The 17329-nt window shown below is 40.9% G+C and overlaps 1 protein-coding gene and 1 pseudogene across 4 annotated transcripts in view; both read left to right on the top strand.

The window, feature by feature from the left end:
* The window catches only part of C9orf72 (C9orf72, member of C9orf72-SMCR8 complex), a 34869-nt gene that overhangs the window by 15004 nt on the left and 2536 nt on the right, over positions 1–17329 (top strand). For all 4 annotated transcript variants that reach the window (XM_006538292.4, XM_006538293.4, NM_028466.2 and 1 more), the window contains 3 exons: positions 5266–5382; positions 13942–14177; positions 16956–17013. In XM_006538292.4, coding sequence (XP_006538355.1) covers positions 5266–5382; positions 13942–14177; positions 16956–17013 — 411 coding nt within the window. The remainder of the gene's footprint in view (positions 1–5265; positions 5383–13941; positions 14178–16955; positions 17014–17329) is intronic.
* On the top strand, positions 8149–9089 carry Gm12366 (predicted gene 12366; annotated as a pseudogene).

The raw sequence follows: 17329 nt of genomic DNA, 5'->3' as shown, positions 1-17329 counted from the left end.
TCTAGCAGAACTGACTCTAATAGAATGAGTAAGAATTCAATTACCAAATTAATTTTGATACTCTTTTTTATTTTTGTTATTACTTTTTTATTTTATTTTAATTAGGTATTTTCTTCATTTACATTTCCAATGCTATCCCAAAAGTTTCCCATACCCTCCCACCCACTCCCACTCCCCTATCCACCCACTCCCCTTTGGCCTTGGCGTTCACCTGTACTGAGACATATAAAATTTGCAAGACCAATGGGCCTCTCTTTCCAATGATGGCCAACTAGACCATCTTCTGATACATATGCAGCTAGAGACACGAGCTCCAGGGGGTACTGGTTAGTTCATATTGTTGTTCCACCTAAAGGGTTGCAGACCCCTTTAGCTCCTTAGGTACTTTCTCTAGCTCCTCCATTGGGGGCCCTGTGATCCATCCAATAGCTGACTGTGAGCATCCACTTCTCTGTTTGCTAGGCCCCAGCATAGCCTCACAAGAGACAGCTATATCAGGGTCCTTTTAGCAAAATCTTGCTAGTGTGTGCAATGGTGTCAGCGTTTGGAAGCTGATTATGAGATGGATCCCCAGGATGGCAGTATCTAGATCGTCCATCCTTTCGTCTCAGTTCCAAACTTTGTCTCTGTAACTCCTTCCATGGGTGTTTTGTTCCCAATTCTAAGAAGGGACAAAGTGTCCACACTTTGGTTTTCATTCTTCTTGAATTTCATGTGTTTTGCAAATTGTATCTTATATCTTGGGTATCCTAAGTTTCTGGGCTAATATCCACTTATCAGTGAGTACATATTGTGTGAGTTCCTTTGTGATTGGGTTACCTCACTCAGGATGATGCCCTCCAAGTCCATCCATTTGCCTAGGAATTTCATAAATTCATTCTTTTTAATAGCTGAGTAGTACTCCATTGTATAAATGTACCACATTTTCTGTATCCATTCCTCTGTTGAAGGACATCTGGGTTCTTTCCAGCTTCTGGCTATTATAAATAAGGCTGCTATGAACATAGTGGAGCATGTGACCTTCTTACCGGTTGGAACATCTTCTGGATATATGCCCAGGAGAGGTATTGTGGGATCCTCCGGTAGTACTATGTCCAATTTTCTGAGGAACGGCCAGACTGATTTCCAGAGTGGTTGTACAAGCTTGCAATTCCACGAACAATGGAGGAGTATTCCTATTTCTCCACATCCTCGCCAGCATCTGCTGTCACCTGAATTTTTCATCGTAGCCATTCTGACTGGTGTGAGGTGGAATCTCAGGGTTGTTTTGATTTGCATTTACCTGATGATTAAGGATGCTGAGTTTTTTTTTCAGGTGCTTCTCTGCCATTCGGTATTCCTCAGGTGAGAATTCTTGGTTTAGCTCTGAGCCCCATTTTTAATGGGGTTATTTGATTTTCTGGAGTCCACCTTCTTGAGTTCTTTATATATATTGGATATTAGTCCCCTATCTGATTTAGGATAGGTAAAGATCCTTTCCAAATCTGTTGGTGACCTTTTTGTCTTATTGATGGTGTCTTTTGCCTTACAGAAGCTTTGCAATTTTATGAGGTACCATTTGTCGATTCTCGCTCTTACAGCACAAGCCATTGATGTTCTATTCAGGAATTTTTCCCCTGAGCCAATATCTTCGAGGCTGTTCCCCACTCTCTCCTCTATAAGCTTCACTGTCTCTGGTTTTATGTGGAGTTCCTTGATCCACATGGATTTGACATTAGTACAAGGAAATAGGAATGGATTAATTTGCATTCTTCTACATGATATCCGCCAGTTGTGCTAGCACCATTTGTTGAAAATGCTTTTTTCCACTGGATGGTTTTAGCTCCCTTGTCAAAGATCAAGTGACCATAGGTGTGTGGGTTCATTTCTGGGTCTTCAATTCTATTCCATTGGTCTACTTGTCTGTATATACCACTACCATGCAGTTTTTATCACAATTGCCCTGTAGTACAGCTTTAGGTCAGGCATGGTGATTCCACCAGAGGATCTTTTATCCTTGAGAAGAGTTTTTGCTATCCTAGGTTTTTTGTTATTCCAGATGAATTTGCATATTGCCCTTTCTAATTCGTTGAAGAATTGAGTTGGAATTTTGATGGGGATTGCATTGAATCTGTAGATTGCTTTTGGCAAGATAGCCATTTTTACAATGTTGATCCTGCCAATCCATGAGCATGGGAGATCTTTCCATCTTCTGAGATCTTCTTTAATTTCTTTCTTCAGAGACTTTAAGTTCTTGTCATACAGATCTTTCACTTCCTTAGAGTCACGCCAAGGTATTTTATATTATTTGTGACTATTGAGAAGGGTGTTGTTTTCCTAATTTCTTTCTCAGCCTGTTTATCCTTTGTATAGAGAAAGGCCATTACTTGTTTGAGTTAATTTTATATCCAGCTACTTCATTGAAGCTGTTTATCAGATTTAGGAGTTCTCTGGTGGAATTCTTAGGGTCACTTATATATACTACCATATCATCTGCAAAAAGTGATATTTTGACTTCTTCCTTTCCAATTTGTATCCCCTTGATCTCCTCTTGTTATCGAATTGCTCTGGCTAAGACTTCAAGTACAGTGTTGAATAGGGAGGAAGAAAGTGGACAGCCTTGTCTAGTCCCTGATTTTAGTGGGGTTGCTTCCAGCTTCTCACCATTTACTTTGATGTTGGCTACTGGTTTGCTGTAGATTGCTTTTATCATGTTTAGGTATGGGCCTTGAATTCCTGATCTTTCCAAGACTTTTATCATGAATGGGTGTTGGATTTTGACAAATGCTTTCTCCTCATCTAACGAGATGATCATGTGGTTTTTGTCTTTGAGTTTATATAATGGATTACATTGATGGATTTCCGTATATTGAACCATCTCTGCATCCCTGGAATAAAACCTACTTGGTCAGGATGGATGATTGTTTTGATGAGTTCTTGGATTCAGTTAGTGAGAATTTTACTGAGTATTTTTGCATCAATATTCATAAGGGAAATTGGTCTGAAGTTCTCTATCTTTGTTGGTTCTTTCTGTGGTTTAGGTATCAGAGTAATTGTGGCTTCATAGAATGAGTTGGGTAGAGTACCTTCTGCTTCTGTTTTGTGGAATAGTTTGTGAAGAACTGGAATTAGATCTTCTTTGAAGGTCTGATAGAACTCTGCACTAAACCCATCTGGTCCTGGGATTTTTTTTGGTTGGGAGACTATTAATGACTGCTTCTATTTCTTTAGGGGATATAGGACTGTTTAGATCATTAACCTGATCTTGATTTAACTTTGGTACCTGGTATCTGTCTAGAAACTTGTCCATTTCATCCAGGTTCTCCAGTTTTGTTGAGTATAGCCTTTTGTAGAAGGATCTGATGGTGTTTTGGATTTCTTCAGGATCTGTTGTTATGTCTCCCTTTTCATTTCTGATTTTGTTAATTAGAATACTTTCCCTGTGGCCTCTAGTGAGTCTGGCTAAGGGTTTATCTATCTTGTTGATTTTCTCTAAGAACCAGCTCCTTGATTGGTTGATTCTTTGAATAGTTCTTCTTGTTTCCACTTGGTTGATTTCACCCCTGAGTTTGATTGTTTCCTGCCGTCTACTCCTCTTGGGTGAATTTGCTTCTTTTTGTTCTAGAGCTTTTAGGTGTGTTGTCAAGCTGCTAATGTGTGCTCTCTCTAGTTTCCTTTTGGAGGCACTCAGAGCTATGAGTTTTCCCCTTAGAAATGCTATCATTGTGTCCCATAAGTTTGGGTATGTAGTGGCTTCATTTTCATTAAACTCCAAAAAGTCCTTAATTTCTTTCTTCATTCCTTCCTTGACCAAGGTATCATTGAGAAGACTGTTGTTCAGTTTCCACGTGAATGTTGGCTTTCTATTATTTATTTTGTTATTGAAGATCAGCCTTAGTCCATGGTGATCTGATAGGATGCATGGGACAATTTCAATATTTTTGTATATGTTGAGGCTTGTTTTTCTGACCAATTATGTGGTCAATTTTGGAGAAGGTACCATGAGGTGCTGAGAAGAAGGTATATCCTTTTGTTTTAGGATAAAATGTTCTGTAGATATCTGTCAGATCCATTTGTTTCATTACTTCTGTTAGTTTCACTGTGTCCCTGTTTAGTTTCTGTTTCCACGATCTGTCCATTGGTGAAAGTGGCCATCTTTATAGTCACTGAAGACATACAAATACATATTCATATCAACTGGAACAAACCTAATTTCTTTTTAAATGTTTTACATGGAAATAAGTTAGGGGTTGTTATTTGCATTACAAAGTTACTCATCCCTTTCCTTCTTTTCTTTTTTTTTTTTTTTTTTTTTTTGAGAACAAGCCTGTGTACTTATATGAACTTTAATTTGCCAAATTCATAATTCTTATTCAATCATTTATGACAGAATGCTAAAACTCTCATTATATTTTAGCTAGGCATTTAGAGCTGTTATGTGTAACCCCAAAAAGTAGCTTTCCACTTGAGATGCTGAAGGCCTTGGGTTCCGTGGGCTGTCATCATGGTTGGCTGTATGAAAAGAGAAAGGCTCCATTGTTTGGGCATCACTTAAATATTTTTTCACCTTTCATCTTCTTTTAGGTTAAGTAGCTTGTCCTTGATCATTTCATTTTTGAGAGACAACTTGCCACTACTCTAGTTGAAAAGTGCTGTCTTGACGCTGTCTCTGGCTGTGGTCAGAGTCCAGCAGAGCTGCACAGCTGGTTACCTTTCTCTGTACAGCTCTAGGCCAACTCTTCTTACTGGCGACCATTTCTAAATCCACCATTCACTTGTTCCCCATGAAAGTGAGTAGGGTTTTTTCTGTGGAAGATTTTGGGCAGTCCTGTTGCCACTTTGCATCAGACAATAGTTCCCTCATTGAAACACGCAGTTTATTCTCCAGAGCGGTCTGCCCACTCCAAAGGCAGTAGGTGCTGGGTAGAGATATGCCAAGTATCACACTAGGCTATGACTGCTCACTCAGATCACTCGGATGAAGCTTTCATGGCCAAATACAGTTGAGAAAGAACAAATATTCTTCACTTAGAGAGCAACAAGAGTTATTCAAGTGTAACAAGTTCTGAGATTCCATGCAGTTGATTTACCAGCTACTTCCTAAACTTAACTGGCCACAAAATCCCTTTGTAAGCAGTATGTTGTTTTGACCCATGCCCTGTCAAAGGATACTCCTTACTTGGGAACTGTTTTAATGATGGCAACAAAAATTTCTATTTAAATTTATTTCATAAGCAAGCAAAGATCTTTTTACTTCACATTCCAATGTTGACTCTTTTCCTCTAGATAGTAAGAACGCTGTGCCTTTTTCTGACACCAGCAGAGAGGAAATGCTCCAGGCTGTGTGAAGCAGAATCGTCCTTTAAGTACGAATCGGGACTCTTTGTGCAAGGCTTGCTAAAGGTACACTTGCCGATCATTTATCATGTGTGACGCAACAAGTAGAGATGGAGGGTACAAATAATCACTGAGAGGCTTTGGAAAGTATATTGTTAGCATTTAATGTCTCATAGTTTTAGTTGTCTGGGTACTGGTTTGTTTTCATCATTCTGAGCATGAAGTGTATGTCTTAGGGATTTATAGTTCGTATCATGTATGAAACACCATGGGGTAATATTTATATTTCACTTGGTTCCCTCTAGCTATGTGTCTGGCCCCAGTGCTTTCCTTGTAAATGCATGCTTGAATCAGACTGAGCTGATATGATAATGTTGATGCTCCTTTTGCTTACTGAGTGGCTATGAATATGCACCATACTTACTCATTGTAAGAAATTAAAATGTCTCTTAAGGATGTAAACATAGCAAAATGAAGCAAAACAAAAGCGATGCTGTTTTAGGTACCCTAACTGACCTTGTGTATTCAAGGAGCATTCCTACTTCTGTGATGCAAAAGCTGTCTACACTGGGCAGATCTACAACCAGCATTAAACCAAATAGGGAATCACTGAAATCACGTTATCAAAGATGAGAAACAAGATAATAATGTCTACTTTCACGGCTTTTATTCAGGTCTAGTGCTATAAGTTTTTGCCAAAACAAAAATGAAAACATAGACTCTGGGCTGAGGCTTTCCCTTAGCAGAAAAGTGCTTACTTGTTGTGTCCGGCCAGCAGATCACAGCCTGGGTTCTAGCCTGGAAAGGCATTTTGGAAACCTGGAAGAGAAGAGGGGCTAGGTAACGAGAGAAAGAACGGAGCCAAGTCAAAAGCAACTCTGATCAAAGCTCAATTTTACTATATCAGCACGCAGTTATAAAGGAGGGGAAGGGGGGGCCAATAGCAAGGCGGCAGGTTCCAGCAGTGGGCGTGGCAGACCGATTGAGCCGGCAAGCTCCTTCCAGGTGTAAACAGTGGAGCCCTAAGGCTGGGGGAGGGGAGGCTACACTTAGCATGCCTGATGCCCTAGATGCCACCTAAATGACAAATCCAGTCCAGTACAGGATGTAGAGCACCCCCCCCCAAAAAATTATTTTTTTTGTATACCAGAAATGAAATTGCTGAGAAAAAAAAATGAAGACCATAATTATACTCCCAGTAGCTACAAACTAAACAGCCCCATAGATGAAGTGAGTGATGTCTGCTGTGACAATTATGAAATGAAAGAAGTAAAGATGAACAAATGAAGGGAAGACATCCAGTACTCAGGACTGAAAGACTGCTGCTAAAATGCCTATCCAACCCAGAGCTCTCTGCAGACTCTGGACAGATCCGCTCTAGATGTGAAGATGGTCTTTTTTTTTTTTTTTTTTTTTTGGTTTTTCGAGACAGGGTTTCTCTGTGTAGCCCTGGCTGTCCAGGAACTCACTCTGTAGACCAGGCTGGCCTCGAACTCAGAAATCCGCCTGCCTCTGCCTCCCGAGTGCTGGGATTAAAGGCGTGCACCACCATACCTGGCTTTTTGTGAAGATGTTCTTAACAGAACTAGAAAGAAGTACCCCTTGGTTTGCTGCCCTTCTGATGCAGTATCCCCAAAGGCTCGCATGCACTGAACATTTCATCTTACCTGGTGCCACTGTTGGGAAGTGATGGAAATGCGAGGAATTGTAGCCTCGTTGAGATGTTTCTCATTAAGGCACTGGGGGCATACCTATGGAGCATACAGTAGGAACCTGGTTTGCAACCTCTCCCCTCTCCATCCAGGCTCTCCCCTGTGCACCTGGCCTTGGTGTTCTGCCACTCCATGAACCCAAAGTAAAGTGGACTATGCCCTTAGACTGTAACAGTGAGTCAGAAGAAACATTTCCTCTTTAAAGCTGAGTTTTCTGGGTGCTTTGTCATGTTAATGGAGTCTGATTAGTACAGACCCTGAGTAGGCAGGGCAATCTTATGCAGAAACATCAAAGCTGGTAGCATAGACATACCTAATTTCACAATAGACACTGATGGACTCAGTCTGGAGTACTTACAGTAAGAATATACAGCAGAGATACGGAGCTCTCTTACAGTGGTGCTCTGGGAGAACTGGCCGTCCTGTGAAGAAAAGCCAGAGTGGCTCATTCTCACCAGACACAAACTGAGCTCATAAGACGCTTGAACCTGAGATCCTGGTCAGCAGCCACTAGAAGAAAACTTAGGAGAAACCATTCAACACGTCAGTCTGGGGAAAAGGGTGGTTTTGGTTTTGGTTTTGGTTTTTTAGTATATTCCCCAAATCAAAAACAACAAAACCCAAACTTGACAGATGACATCACACTGCAAAGCTTTTGCACAACCAAGAAAGCAACCTGCAGAGTGCAGTAATAACCCACAGAAGGAGAGGAGATACTTGTGGGCAGTTCATCACACAGGTCAATATAAGCAAGTACTGATAGTGTGGCCATCTCCAAAGAAGATATGAAAATAACTGGTATATATGAAGTAGTACTTAGCATTGCTGCGTATATGGTAAATTCAAAACCATGATGAGATATTGCCCCACTTAGATGGATATTATCAAAACAACATCAAAAAGTGACAAATGCTTTCAAGGATATGGGGAAAGTGTACTTGCAGGAATTTAAATTATTAATTTGCCATTCAAGAGGATAGGATGGCAGTTTAAATTAAAAAACTAGAAGTGGTAGAGCAGTCGCCTAGAACATACAAGGTTCAGCACTATAATAAATGAGCAATTAGACATTTGAAGCAACAATCTCACCACTAGGCAAGTCCTAAAAGAAATGGACTCGCTTCTTCTTCTTCGGGAAAACACCAAATGGCAGATGACGCCGGTGCAGCGGGAGGGCCCAGAGGACCTGGGGGCTCAGGATTAGGAGGCCGCGGCGGCTTCCACGGAGGATTCGGCAGCGGTCTTAGGGGCCGTGGTCGTGGCCGAGGCCGTGGCCGTGGTCGAGGCCGCGGGGCTCGTGGAGGTAAAGCTGAAGACAAGGAGTGGATCCCCGTCACCAAGCTGGGCCGCCTGGTTAAGGACATGAAGATCAAGTCCTTGGAGGAGATCTACCTGTTCTCCCTGCGCATTAAGGAGTCTGAGATCATTGATTTCTTCCTGGGTGCGTCCCTAAAGGATGAGGTTCTGAAAATCATGCCAGTGCAGAAGCAGACTCGGGCTGGCCAGCGGACCAGGTTCAAGGCTTTCGTCGCTATTGGGGACTACAATGGTCACGTTGGTCTTGGTGTTAAGTGCTCCAAGGAGGTTGCTACTGCCATCCGAGGGGCCATCATCTTGGCCAAGCTTTCCATCGTCCCTGTGCGGAGAGGCTACTGGGGGAACAAGATTGGCAAGCCCCACACTGTTCCATGCAAGGTGACAGGCCGCTGTGGCTCTGTGCTGGTGCGTCTCATCCCTGCCCCCAGAGGCACTGGCATTGTCTCTGCTCCTGAAGCTCCTGATGATGGCCGGTATAGATGACTGCTACACTTCAGCCAGAGGCTGCACTGCCACCCTGGGCAACTTTGCTAAGGCCACCTTTGATGCCATCTCCAAGACTTACAGCTACCTGACCCCCGACCTCTGGAAAGAGACTGTCTTCACCAAGTCTCCTTATCAGGAATTCACGGATCATCTTGTGAAAACCCACACCAGAGTCTCTGTTCAGAGGACCCAGGCTCCAGCTGTGGCTACCACATAAGGGTTTTTATATGAGAAAAATAAAAGAATTAAGTCTGCTGAAAAAAAAAAAAAAAGAAAGAAAGAAAGAAAAGAAATGGACTCGGTATGTGGATGAAGCCCAGGCACCTTCATCTGTGTTGCAGCACGAGTCACCATGCAGGATCAGTCTAAACGCCCATGCACAAATGAATGGTACATAGCCACAGTGAAGTGTTTGACCACAAAAAGGAAAGTCAGTTGTGATAAGTGAAACAAGCCAGGCACAGAAAGATAAATGCTGCATGTTATCATTATGTGTAAAGGCTAAAACGTTTATCTCATACAAGTAGAAGGTAAATACGGAGACTACCAGAACTTATAAAGAGTTCTAGGAAAAAGCTATAGAGAGGCTCAGGGTTGAATAACTAAAATTATACCTAAAATAACTAAAAGGATAGCTTACAATATTCTGTAGCACTGTAGAATAATTGTGACAGTTTGTTGTATTTTTCTGGTTTGTGTATGTGGGAGAGAAAGTATGTGGACAGAGGTTGATATCAAGTGTCTGACTCTGCACTGCATTATTTTAGGCAGGGTCTCTCTCTAACCATTGAATGGACTGGCTAGGCAGTGGTGCCCTAACATCTACCTGTCCGTACATCTCCCAATACTAGGTTATAAGTACACTGGGTTTTAAGTACAGGCTATAGGTATAGATATAGGCTACAGGTATAGATATAGGCTGCTGCAACTGATTACATGGGTGCTGGGAACCTAACATAGGTTGGGTCCTCATGTTTACACAGAAATCAGTACTGTGCCTACTGAGTCATTTCCCCAGTTCTAGTATTTGTTTTTTAAATAGCTAGTAATTGGAATTGTGAATGTTCCTAACAAAAGAAAATGATAACTATCTGAGATGCTAGTTATGATACCCTGAGTGAATCACACTTTGTGTGCATGTACTGAAATTCATTGTACCCTGAAAATACAAAAATTGCTCTGTGTTGATTGGCTAGATGCATGTGTATTAGTCAGCAATCTCTAGAGTAATAAAACTTAGATATATGGGATGTATTAGACTTTTGGCCTTACAGGCCAAGATCCAGCTAATCCATCAGTGGCAGGCTGTGAACAGTAAGTCTAAGAATCCAATAGTTGTTCAGTCCACAAGGCCGGGTGGCTCAGCTGCCTTCTGTATACAGTGGAATCCCAAAGAAATAGGCGCCAAAGCTAGTGAGGAATGGTCTTGCTAGCAAAGCGAAGGTGAAGGTAATCAGGCAGAAGACAAGACCTTCCTTTTTCCGTGTCCTTATATAGGCTCCTAGCAGAACAAGTGGCCCAGACTAGATGTGGATTAAATGTTTTGGGTTTGGTTTGGTTTGATTTGGTTTGGTTTGGTTTGGTTTGGTTTGGTTTGGTTTGGTTTGGTTTGGCTTTTCGAGACAGGGTTTCTCTGTATAGCCCTGGCTGTCCTGGGTTGTAGACCAGGCTGGCCTCAAACTCAGAAATCTCTTGCCTCTGCTTCCCAAGTGCTGGGATTAAAGGCGTGCACACCACTACGCCCGGCTCAATAGCATTAAATGGCATGTCTTTTCCTATCTCAAATGATCTGGATTAAAAGAGTGTCTTCCTACCTCAAAGGTCTGGATTAGAAGTGGATCTTTCTACTTCAGATTAAGTTAAACTCTCTCACAGGTGTGCCCTCTACTTTTGGATTTTTGGTTCTAGATGGAGTCAACATGACAACCAAAAGTAACTATTACAAGTCCACCCAATATCAACTTGATACACAATCATATCTCCTTATGTCATAATTAATTTCCAAATGAAAACAATAACCATGTCATAAAAACACCTAAACATGAATAACTATTCCACATACAATCAGAAATGCATTCATTATATATTTAACCAAGTCCTAATTATGCCTAACGTGATATAACTATTCTTCATACAACAGCAAACATGATAAATTTACAATAGGTGGCAATGTCTTATTCTTTTAATATCTCAAACTTAAATATGATAACCATTGATGTTATCTTAATTGATGTTATATCATATGATAAAGAAATTGATGAAAGAAAGCACAAATGTCTGTATAAATGCTTTCTTAAGAAAATAGGACAGAAACTCTGTCAATTATAATCATCTTTTCTGCAACTAGTCATGTGGCCTTAGTATTTATAACTACCTTCCTCTGCTAAACCATTTTGTATTTTCTCCACCCTTGGCAAGAACCTCAGCAGGTCTTGGCTCTTTTCCTGGAGGAGTGACCCATACCTTCATTCCTTACATGTATGTGCCCTTTGTCATCCTGCCTGGACCAGGTTGTTGTAACATTGACTTTAATCACAGGACATCGTAGCACCAACACATGCCCCAAAGGATCTCCTGCCCTATAGACATAACCTTTCTTACCTCCATAGTGGGGAGGCAGTCCCAGTCCTCCTTGGTAGTCTGCATCAGTCACGCCTCCTAACACTGTTATTCCTTTCTTAGCCGGTTGACTTAAGGGCATCAGAAGGCCAAAGTTGCCAGAGGAAAATCTGAGCTTCCAGTTCAATGAATGTAATGTTGTTCTAGGCAAGCAGAACTGAAGGTCTCAGGAATAGGAAGCAAACACTTCCCATGGATCACTACAGGGTGAGAGTGAGTAGAATTATTCTCTTTTCTACCACTTGACTCCTGGACCTATGGATCCTGGTATCAAAGAAAATGTCTCATATATTGTACACTGATTCAGAGCATGCCTTCTGGAAAACCCTGCCCCAGCCCTTCATACTGCTGCCATCAAATTGTCACCTGTGTCTTCCTGGTACCAACTTTTGTCCTGGTTAGGGTTACTATTGCTGTGAGGAAACACCATGAGCACCAAAGCAACTTGGGGAGAAATGGGTTTATTCAGCTTATGCGTCTACATCACAGCTCATCATCAAAGGAAGTCAGAACAGGAGCTCAAGCAGGGCAGGAATCTGGAGGCCGTGGAGGAAAGCTGCTGACTGGCTCGCTCCCTAGGCTTGCTCAGACTGCTTATAGAACTCAGGACCACCAGCTCCAGGGTGGCCCCACCCCGCAATGGATTGGGCCCTCCCTCAGGAATCACAATTGCCCCACAGACTTACCTACAGCCTAGGCATTTTGGAGGCTTTGAGTCTGCCTCCTCTCTGATGATTCTAGCTTTTGTCAAGTTGAAGCAAAAGTAGACAGGCCTTAAACTCACAACAACCCACCTGCCTCAATTTTCTGAGTGCTAATATTATATCAATTTAAAATTTAAATATAACATATAAAGGGCAATAGAAAGGACTAGATTCATGTAATGGATACAAGTTATGGAAGATGTGTGTGTGTGTGTCTGTCTGTCTGTGTGTGTGTTTCTAGTTTAATTCTGTCATGATTTTTTTCTTGTAGGTGGTAGGTGAGTGCATGGAATACATTTGATACTGAAAGGGTAAATTGAATGTGGAGCCTCACAGCTTCTGTTCCACATGCCTATGATAACCGTAGAAATTCATGGATTAGTATAGACGTTGAGTCTGGTTAATTTTGGTGTGTGATATTTATATATATATGTATATATATATGTGTGTGTATGTATGTATGTATGTATATATATATATGTATATGTGTATATATATATATATATATATATATATGCAAGATTTCTTATAATTAAGTTTACAAAATTAAAAACTATCTTAAAAATTGAATTCTTGCAAATAAAAATTTAGCTTTTGGTGATTGGATTCTTAATATGGTTGATGTTTACCTAGAAAGTTAAAAGCCCTGAGTTCAGTCTCCACTTTCACCCCCAAAATGAAAATCAGCTTTTGGGTTTCAGATCATGAGCTCAGAATTAAAGAAAACACATTTCTAACTTTGCTTTTACAAATCTTAATTTTACCAATTTCCTTTAAAGTCACAATGAGATACACAGTACTTCCTAGCACCCCTTGTTCAATTAGATAATGTGATTTCTGAAAGAGCTCCCTCTACACAGGGCACAGGGCAGGTGCAAAACTGTGATTGGGTGAAATACCTGCGAGCTCTCCAAGCAAAGCCAGGCCTATTTGCTTTAGCTGCCACATCGGGTTCTTAGACCCGACATCCCTTCCCACCTGTATCCTCCCTAATTCCTTCCAACCCCACAACACTAGGTAGGAGAGAAAGAAGGTTAGTGGTGGAAGTTTGCACACATCTTTTTAGACTATTTCCTACTGATTAGGGGTGTTAGGTCCTTGAGACAAGTCCAGTCTTCATTGTCAGGATATCTCCAACTTCTTCTTCTCATCTCTTTGCTCACAAAGTTTATCACAAGTTGATAAACTACAACAACAGGAACCAGCAGTAGCAAGGACATCAGAGTTGTATAGCTTTCCAGAAAATACTTTGATATACAGTAATTATCCTAGCCTTTAAGAGTGAAAGATTTGGCAGCCTCTGTGTTCTACACTCAGCATAATACCTTGTATACTGCAGGTATTTGCTGCATGGTAAGTGGCTGCCCAGCTACCTAGAAAGAGGTAAATACTTTTCTATTAACATACATATTCATTTAGATATAGGAAGAAGATAAAACAATGGAGAAAGGCAGTCATAATTTTACAGACCAGCAAGTAAACGCATTAACTTGGCATAGGTCTTTGTAGTCTTTTTCTGCAGTGCGTATTTCCTGCAGTGCCCACACCCTACAGTTGGATTGCACGTGGCATGTTCTGACCCACTTTTTATGGTATACTGTGTACTGTCACTGTCAACACAAATGGTAGTGGCTGGATTTTTATACAGTATCAGCTTGAAGGTTATTTCTGAACAAGCCCTGTACCAGATTCACAGGAATATGCATCTCTTATCATTACTATATTCTTTTAACAATTGCTTCTCTCAGTTGGCATGTGGTCAGTGAGTTCTCTCTTCCTTCTGACAGGATGCAACAGGCAGTTTTGTCCTACCCTTCCGGCAAGTTATGTATGCCCCGTACCCCACCACGCACATTGATGTGGATGTCAACACTGTCAAGCAGATGCCACCGTGTCATGAACATATTTATAATCAACGCAGATACATGAGGTCAGAGCTGACAGCCTTCTGGAGGGCAACTTCAGAAGAGGACATGGCGCAGGACACCATCATCTACACAGATGAGAGCTTCACTCCTGATTTGTATGTGACGCTTGGCCTTAGGTGTCATTGTTAAACAACATAAAACTTCTCATTTATGAGTAAAAACAGTGCAAGTTGTATTTAAAAGAAAAGAAATATGACAAGCACATACTCAGGCACTTTTTCTTTATTTTCTTAACTTTAAGGTTTTTTTTTTTTTAAGATTTATTTATTATTATATCTAAGTACACTGTAGCTGTCTTCAGACACACCAGAAGAGGGCGTCAGATCTCATTACAAATGGTTGTGAGCCACCATGTGGTTGCTGGGATTTGAACTCAGGACCTTTGGAAGAGCAGTCAGTGCTCTTACCTGCTGAGCCATCTTGCCACCCCCAACTTTAAATTTTTTATACTATTATTTTTAGACAGTCTCACTGGGCCTAATGACTTACATAGGTGGCCTGGAACTCACTATATAGATCAGGCTAGCCTTCAACTCCCAGATATCCACCTGCCTCTGCCACCCAAATACTTGGATTAAAGGCGTGTGCCTCCATACCTAGCCTAAATCTTCATTTCTTAAAATACTGTTTTGCTAAGATAGGTAAAGATTTCCTCTTAAAAATAAATACTTAGCAAATATATACCGATCTCCTAATTACTTAATGAAGGGCCAGCTTAATAGTTATCAGTCAGTTATCAGTGCCAGCCCCTACTGCTGGGAATTTAGTGTATAACGTTCATTGTATGGTAGACTGAAGTAATTCTAAGTATTTTTTTCTTGGGTGTGACTATCAAACACAGAAAAGTATTTGAAATTTATAAAGAGAACAGGTTTTTTCTTTGCATTTTATATTTTGCTATTTATTTCTTACCAGAAGATGCGAGCAGCAAAGTAAAAGGCAGTAAGTGCTGATGGGTTTGGAGGAACTTGGGATTTTAATTATAAAACTTCAAGAAAGCATTTCAATGGTGTTCTAGAGTCTAAAAAAGAATAGTGAGACCCTATTCCTGTTCTCTCCGATCAACCAAGAGCTTGAAATGGTGCTAGTCCTTAGTATACACTGAAAAGACGCTAAGTGTGGTCATCCCGGTTGGAGGGCTTTAGGAAGCAGTGACCCTGGACCAATGGGTGTCACCGTGTGTCTGAAGAAGAAAGCAGAGCTGAAACAAGAGGCGCATGGTAGGGACACCAGCAGCCACAGTAAACTGCTGCCCAGAGGTCCCTGTGTGGGGCTGCAGAATTAAAAGAACCCATTCTACACAGCTCTGCTGTGCTCTGTTAGTGCTGAGAAAGGTTGAGAGGAATTGTTTCAGAAGAGGAATCGTTCAAATTGAACTCTTATGTCACTAGTTCACATACTGGCAATCTTGGAAAACATAGAAATTTTCTCACTGAGTCTGCGTGCCTGCGTCTTCCTCGTGACTAATATACTTGAAGTCCTGTTTATTTTTTTAGTTGATTGTTTAGAATCTCTTCTCAGGAAATGAGGTAAACTTGAATGGATTTGCACCATGTTAGTGTTTTTGTTTTGAATATGTTTGTTTGGAAGATTTGAAGAAAAAGCAATTGTTCAGCTATTCTGGCATGACAAAATCATGTCATGAATTTTAGAATTTTATTTCCAGTTCTAAGTAAATGTTTTGAATATAAAATTGTCAGAAATATTTTCAGCCACAAGATTATATCTTCTATTATTGTGGGCTCATGATAGTATCAGTGTGGTTTAAATAATATTCACTTTTGAGTCTGGGAGGTTTGAGGTTTCAGATTCAGGGACTCACACACTGGGCAATTACTGTACCACTATGCAGTTGCTTATTAGTACCACAGAGTAATTCCCAGTTAAGTTACTTTTAATTTTAACCTTTTTAAGATAAAAGCAGTCTGATGATACATTAAAGTCGGACATTTCCTTGAAGATAGTCTTTCCTTTTCCAGCTTTTGTGATCCAGATCTCATTCAGTAAAGCAGAAATTGGGAAATAGTGGACTTAAGTTCTAAGGGACCCACAAACCCCGTGACTGTGCTGTCCGTTTTCAGCCAGTAACCATGAAGTGCTGGCGTCCCTTCCAGCGCCCCTTTCTCCATTTGGTGCACTCATCCCTCAAGGCTGAGAGGCGTGCTGCTCTCCTGTCTATTTCCCTCTTCCCCATGGTTCCTGGGCAGTGATGTTGTGATCTCTACCATCTGAGTCTTGCTTTGCATTTATCTTACTGTGAAAAATGTTATATTTTCCCTCTGACATGAATATAATAGCCTAGGGAAAGACAGAAGTAAAACACTGAAAGGGAATGGGGGCTGAGAAAAAAACAGTCATTAGCTTCTGTCTGGCCAGCATGCTGAAGTGGGTCACCTCAGTTGGCCATTTTGTCTGAACGTTACATGCCAGCCAACCTTAGCTGCGGTAGTAATAAGTTATGCTGCTGGCTCATACTTACAGATGGTAAGTCTCTTGACCTGAGGCAAACGTGTAAGGTGACGGTTCTAAACACACTGATGGACAGGCACATGCCCTGCCTGGATAGCCTCAAAACACAAACAGTGTACAAATGTACCCTTGCGTTAAAGTGGATCTATGTGCGTTTGTGTTTATTTTCTGTGCATTAAGTATGTATATGTATGTGTGTTTATATTGTGCACATTGAGTATATGCATGTGTGTTTACACTGAATACTGAACCCACGGCCTCCTGCAAACTAAGTATGCATTCCAAATGCACACATCTGTCTTCTTACACATCTGTTTATAAAACTTCAACTTTTTTACTAGAGCAAGAAGTTGTGGAATGTAACTCTGTAAAACCGTTTAATATCTGAACCTTTTTCTTCTTAGGAATATTTTCCAAGATGTCTTACACAGAGACACTCTAGTGAAAGCCTTCCTGGATCAGGTAAATATGATGCCACCCATTGCCAGACAAAAGAACATCATATATTTTCTTTTAAAATATGTCCCACAGTGCCTACAGAATATATAAAAAGCACCAAAGAATTAAAGTGCTAGAGGCCTTTCTAAAGTCTGTAAACGGATTCCTCTTTGAATTATTAATGGGAAATAGCCTGTATATTAACCGTTAAAGCAGCATTCTCCATCCTAGTGGCTGCTTCAGGTCCAACCCTCTGCCTTTAGAATTTTTGTGGTTGGTGAAGACAGGGGTGTGCTTTCATTTGTGTTAATTGAATTGAAAATATTCTTAAAACTTAGGT

Source organism: Mus musculus, chromosome 4, assembly GCF_000001635.26.
Source record: "Mus musculus strain C57BL/6J chromosome 4, GRCm38.p6 C57BL/6J".
NCBI classification, from domain to species: Eukaryota; Metazoa; Chordata; class Mammalia; order Rodentia; family Muridae; genus Mus; species Mus musculus.
This window is presented reverse-complemented; position numbering and strand designations above follow the sequence as displayed.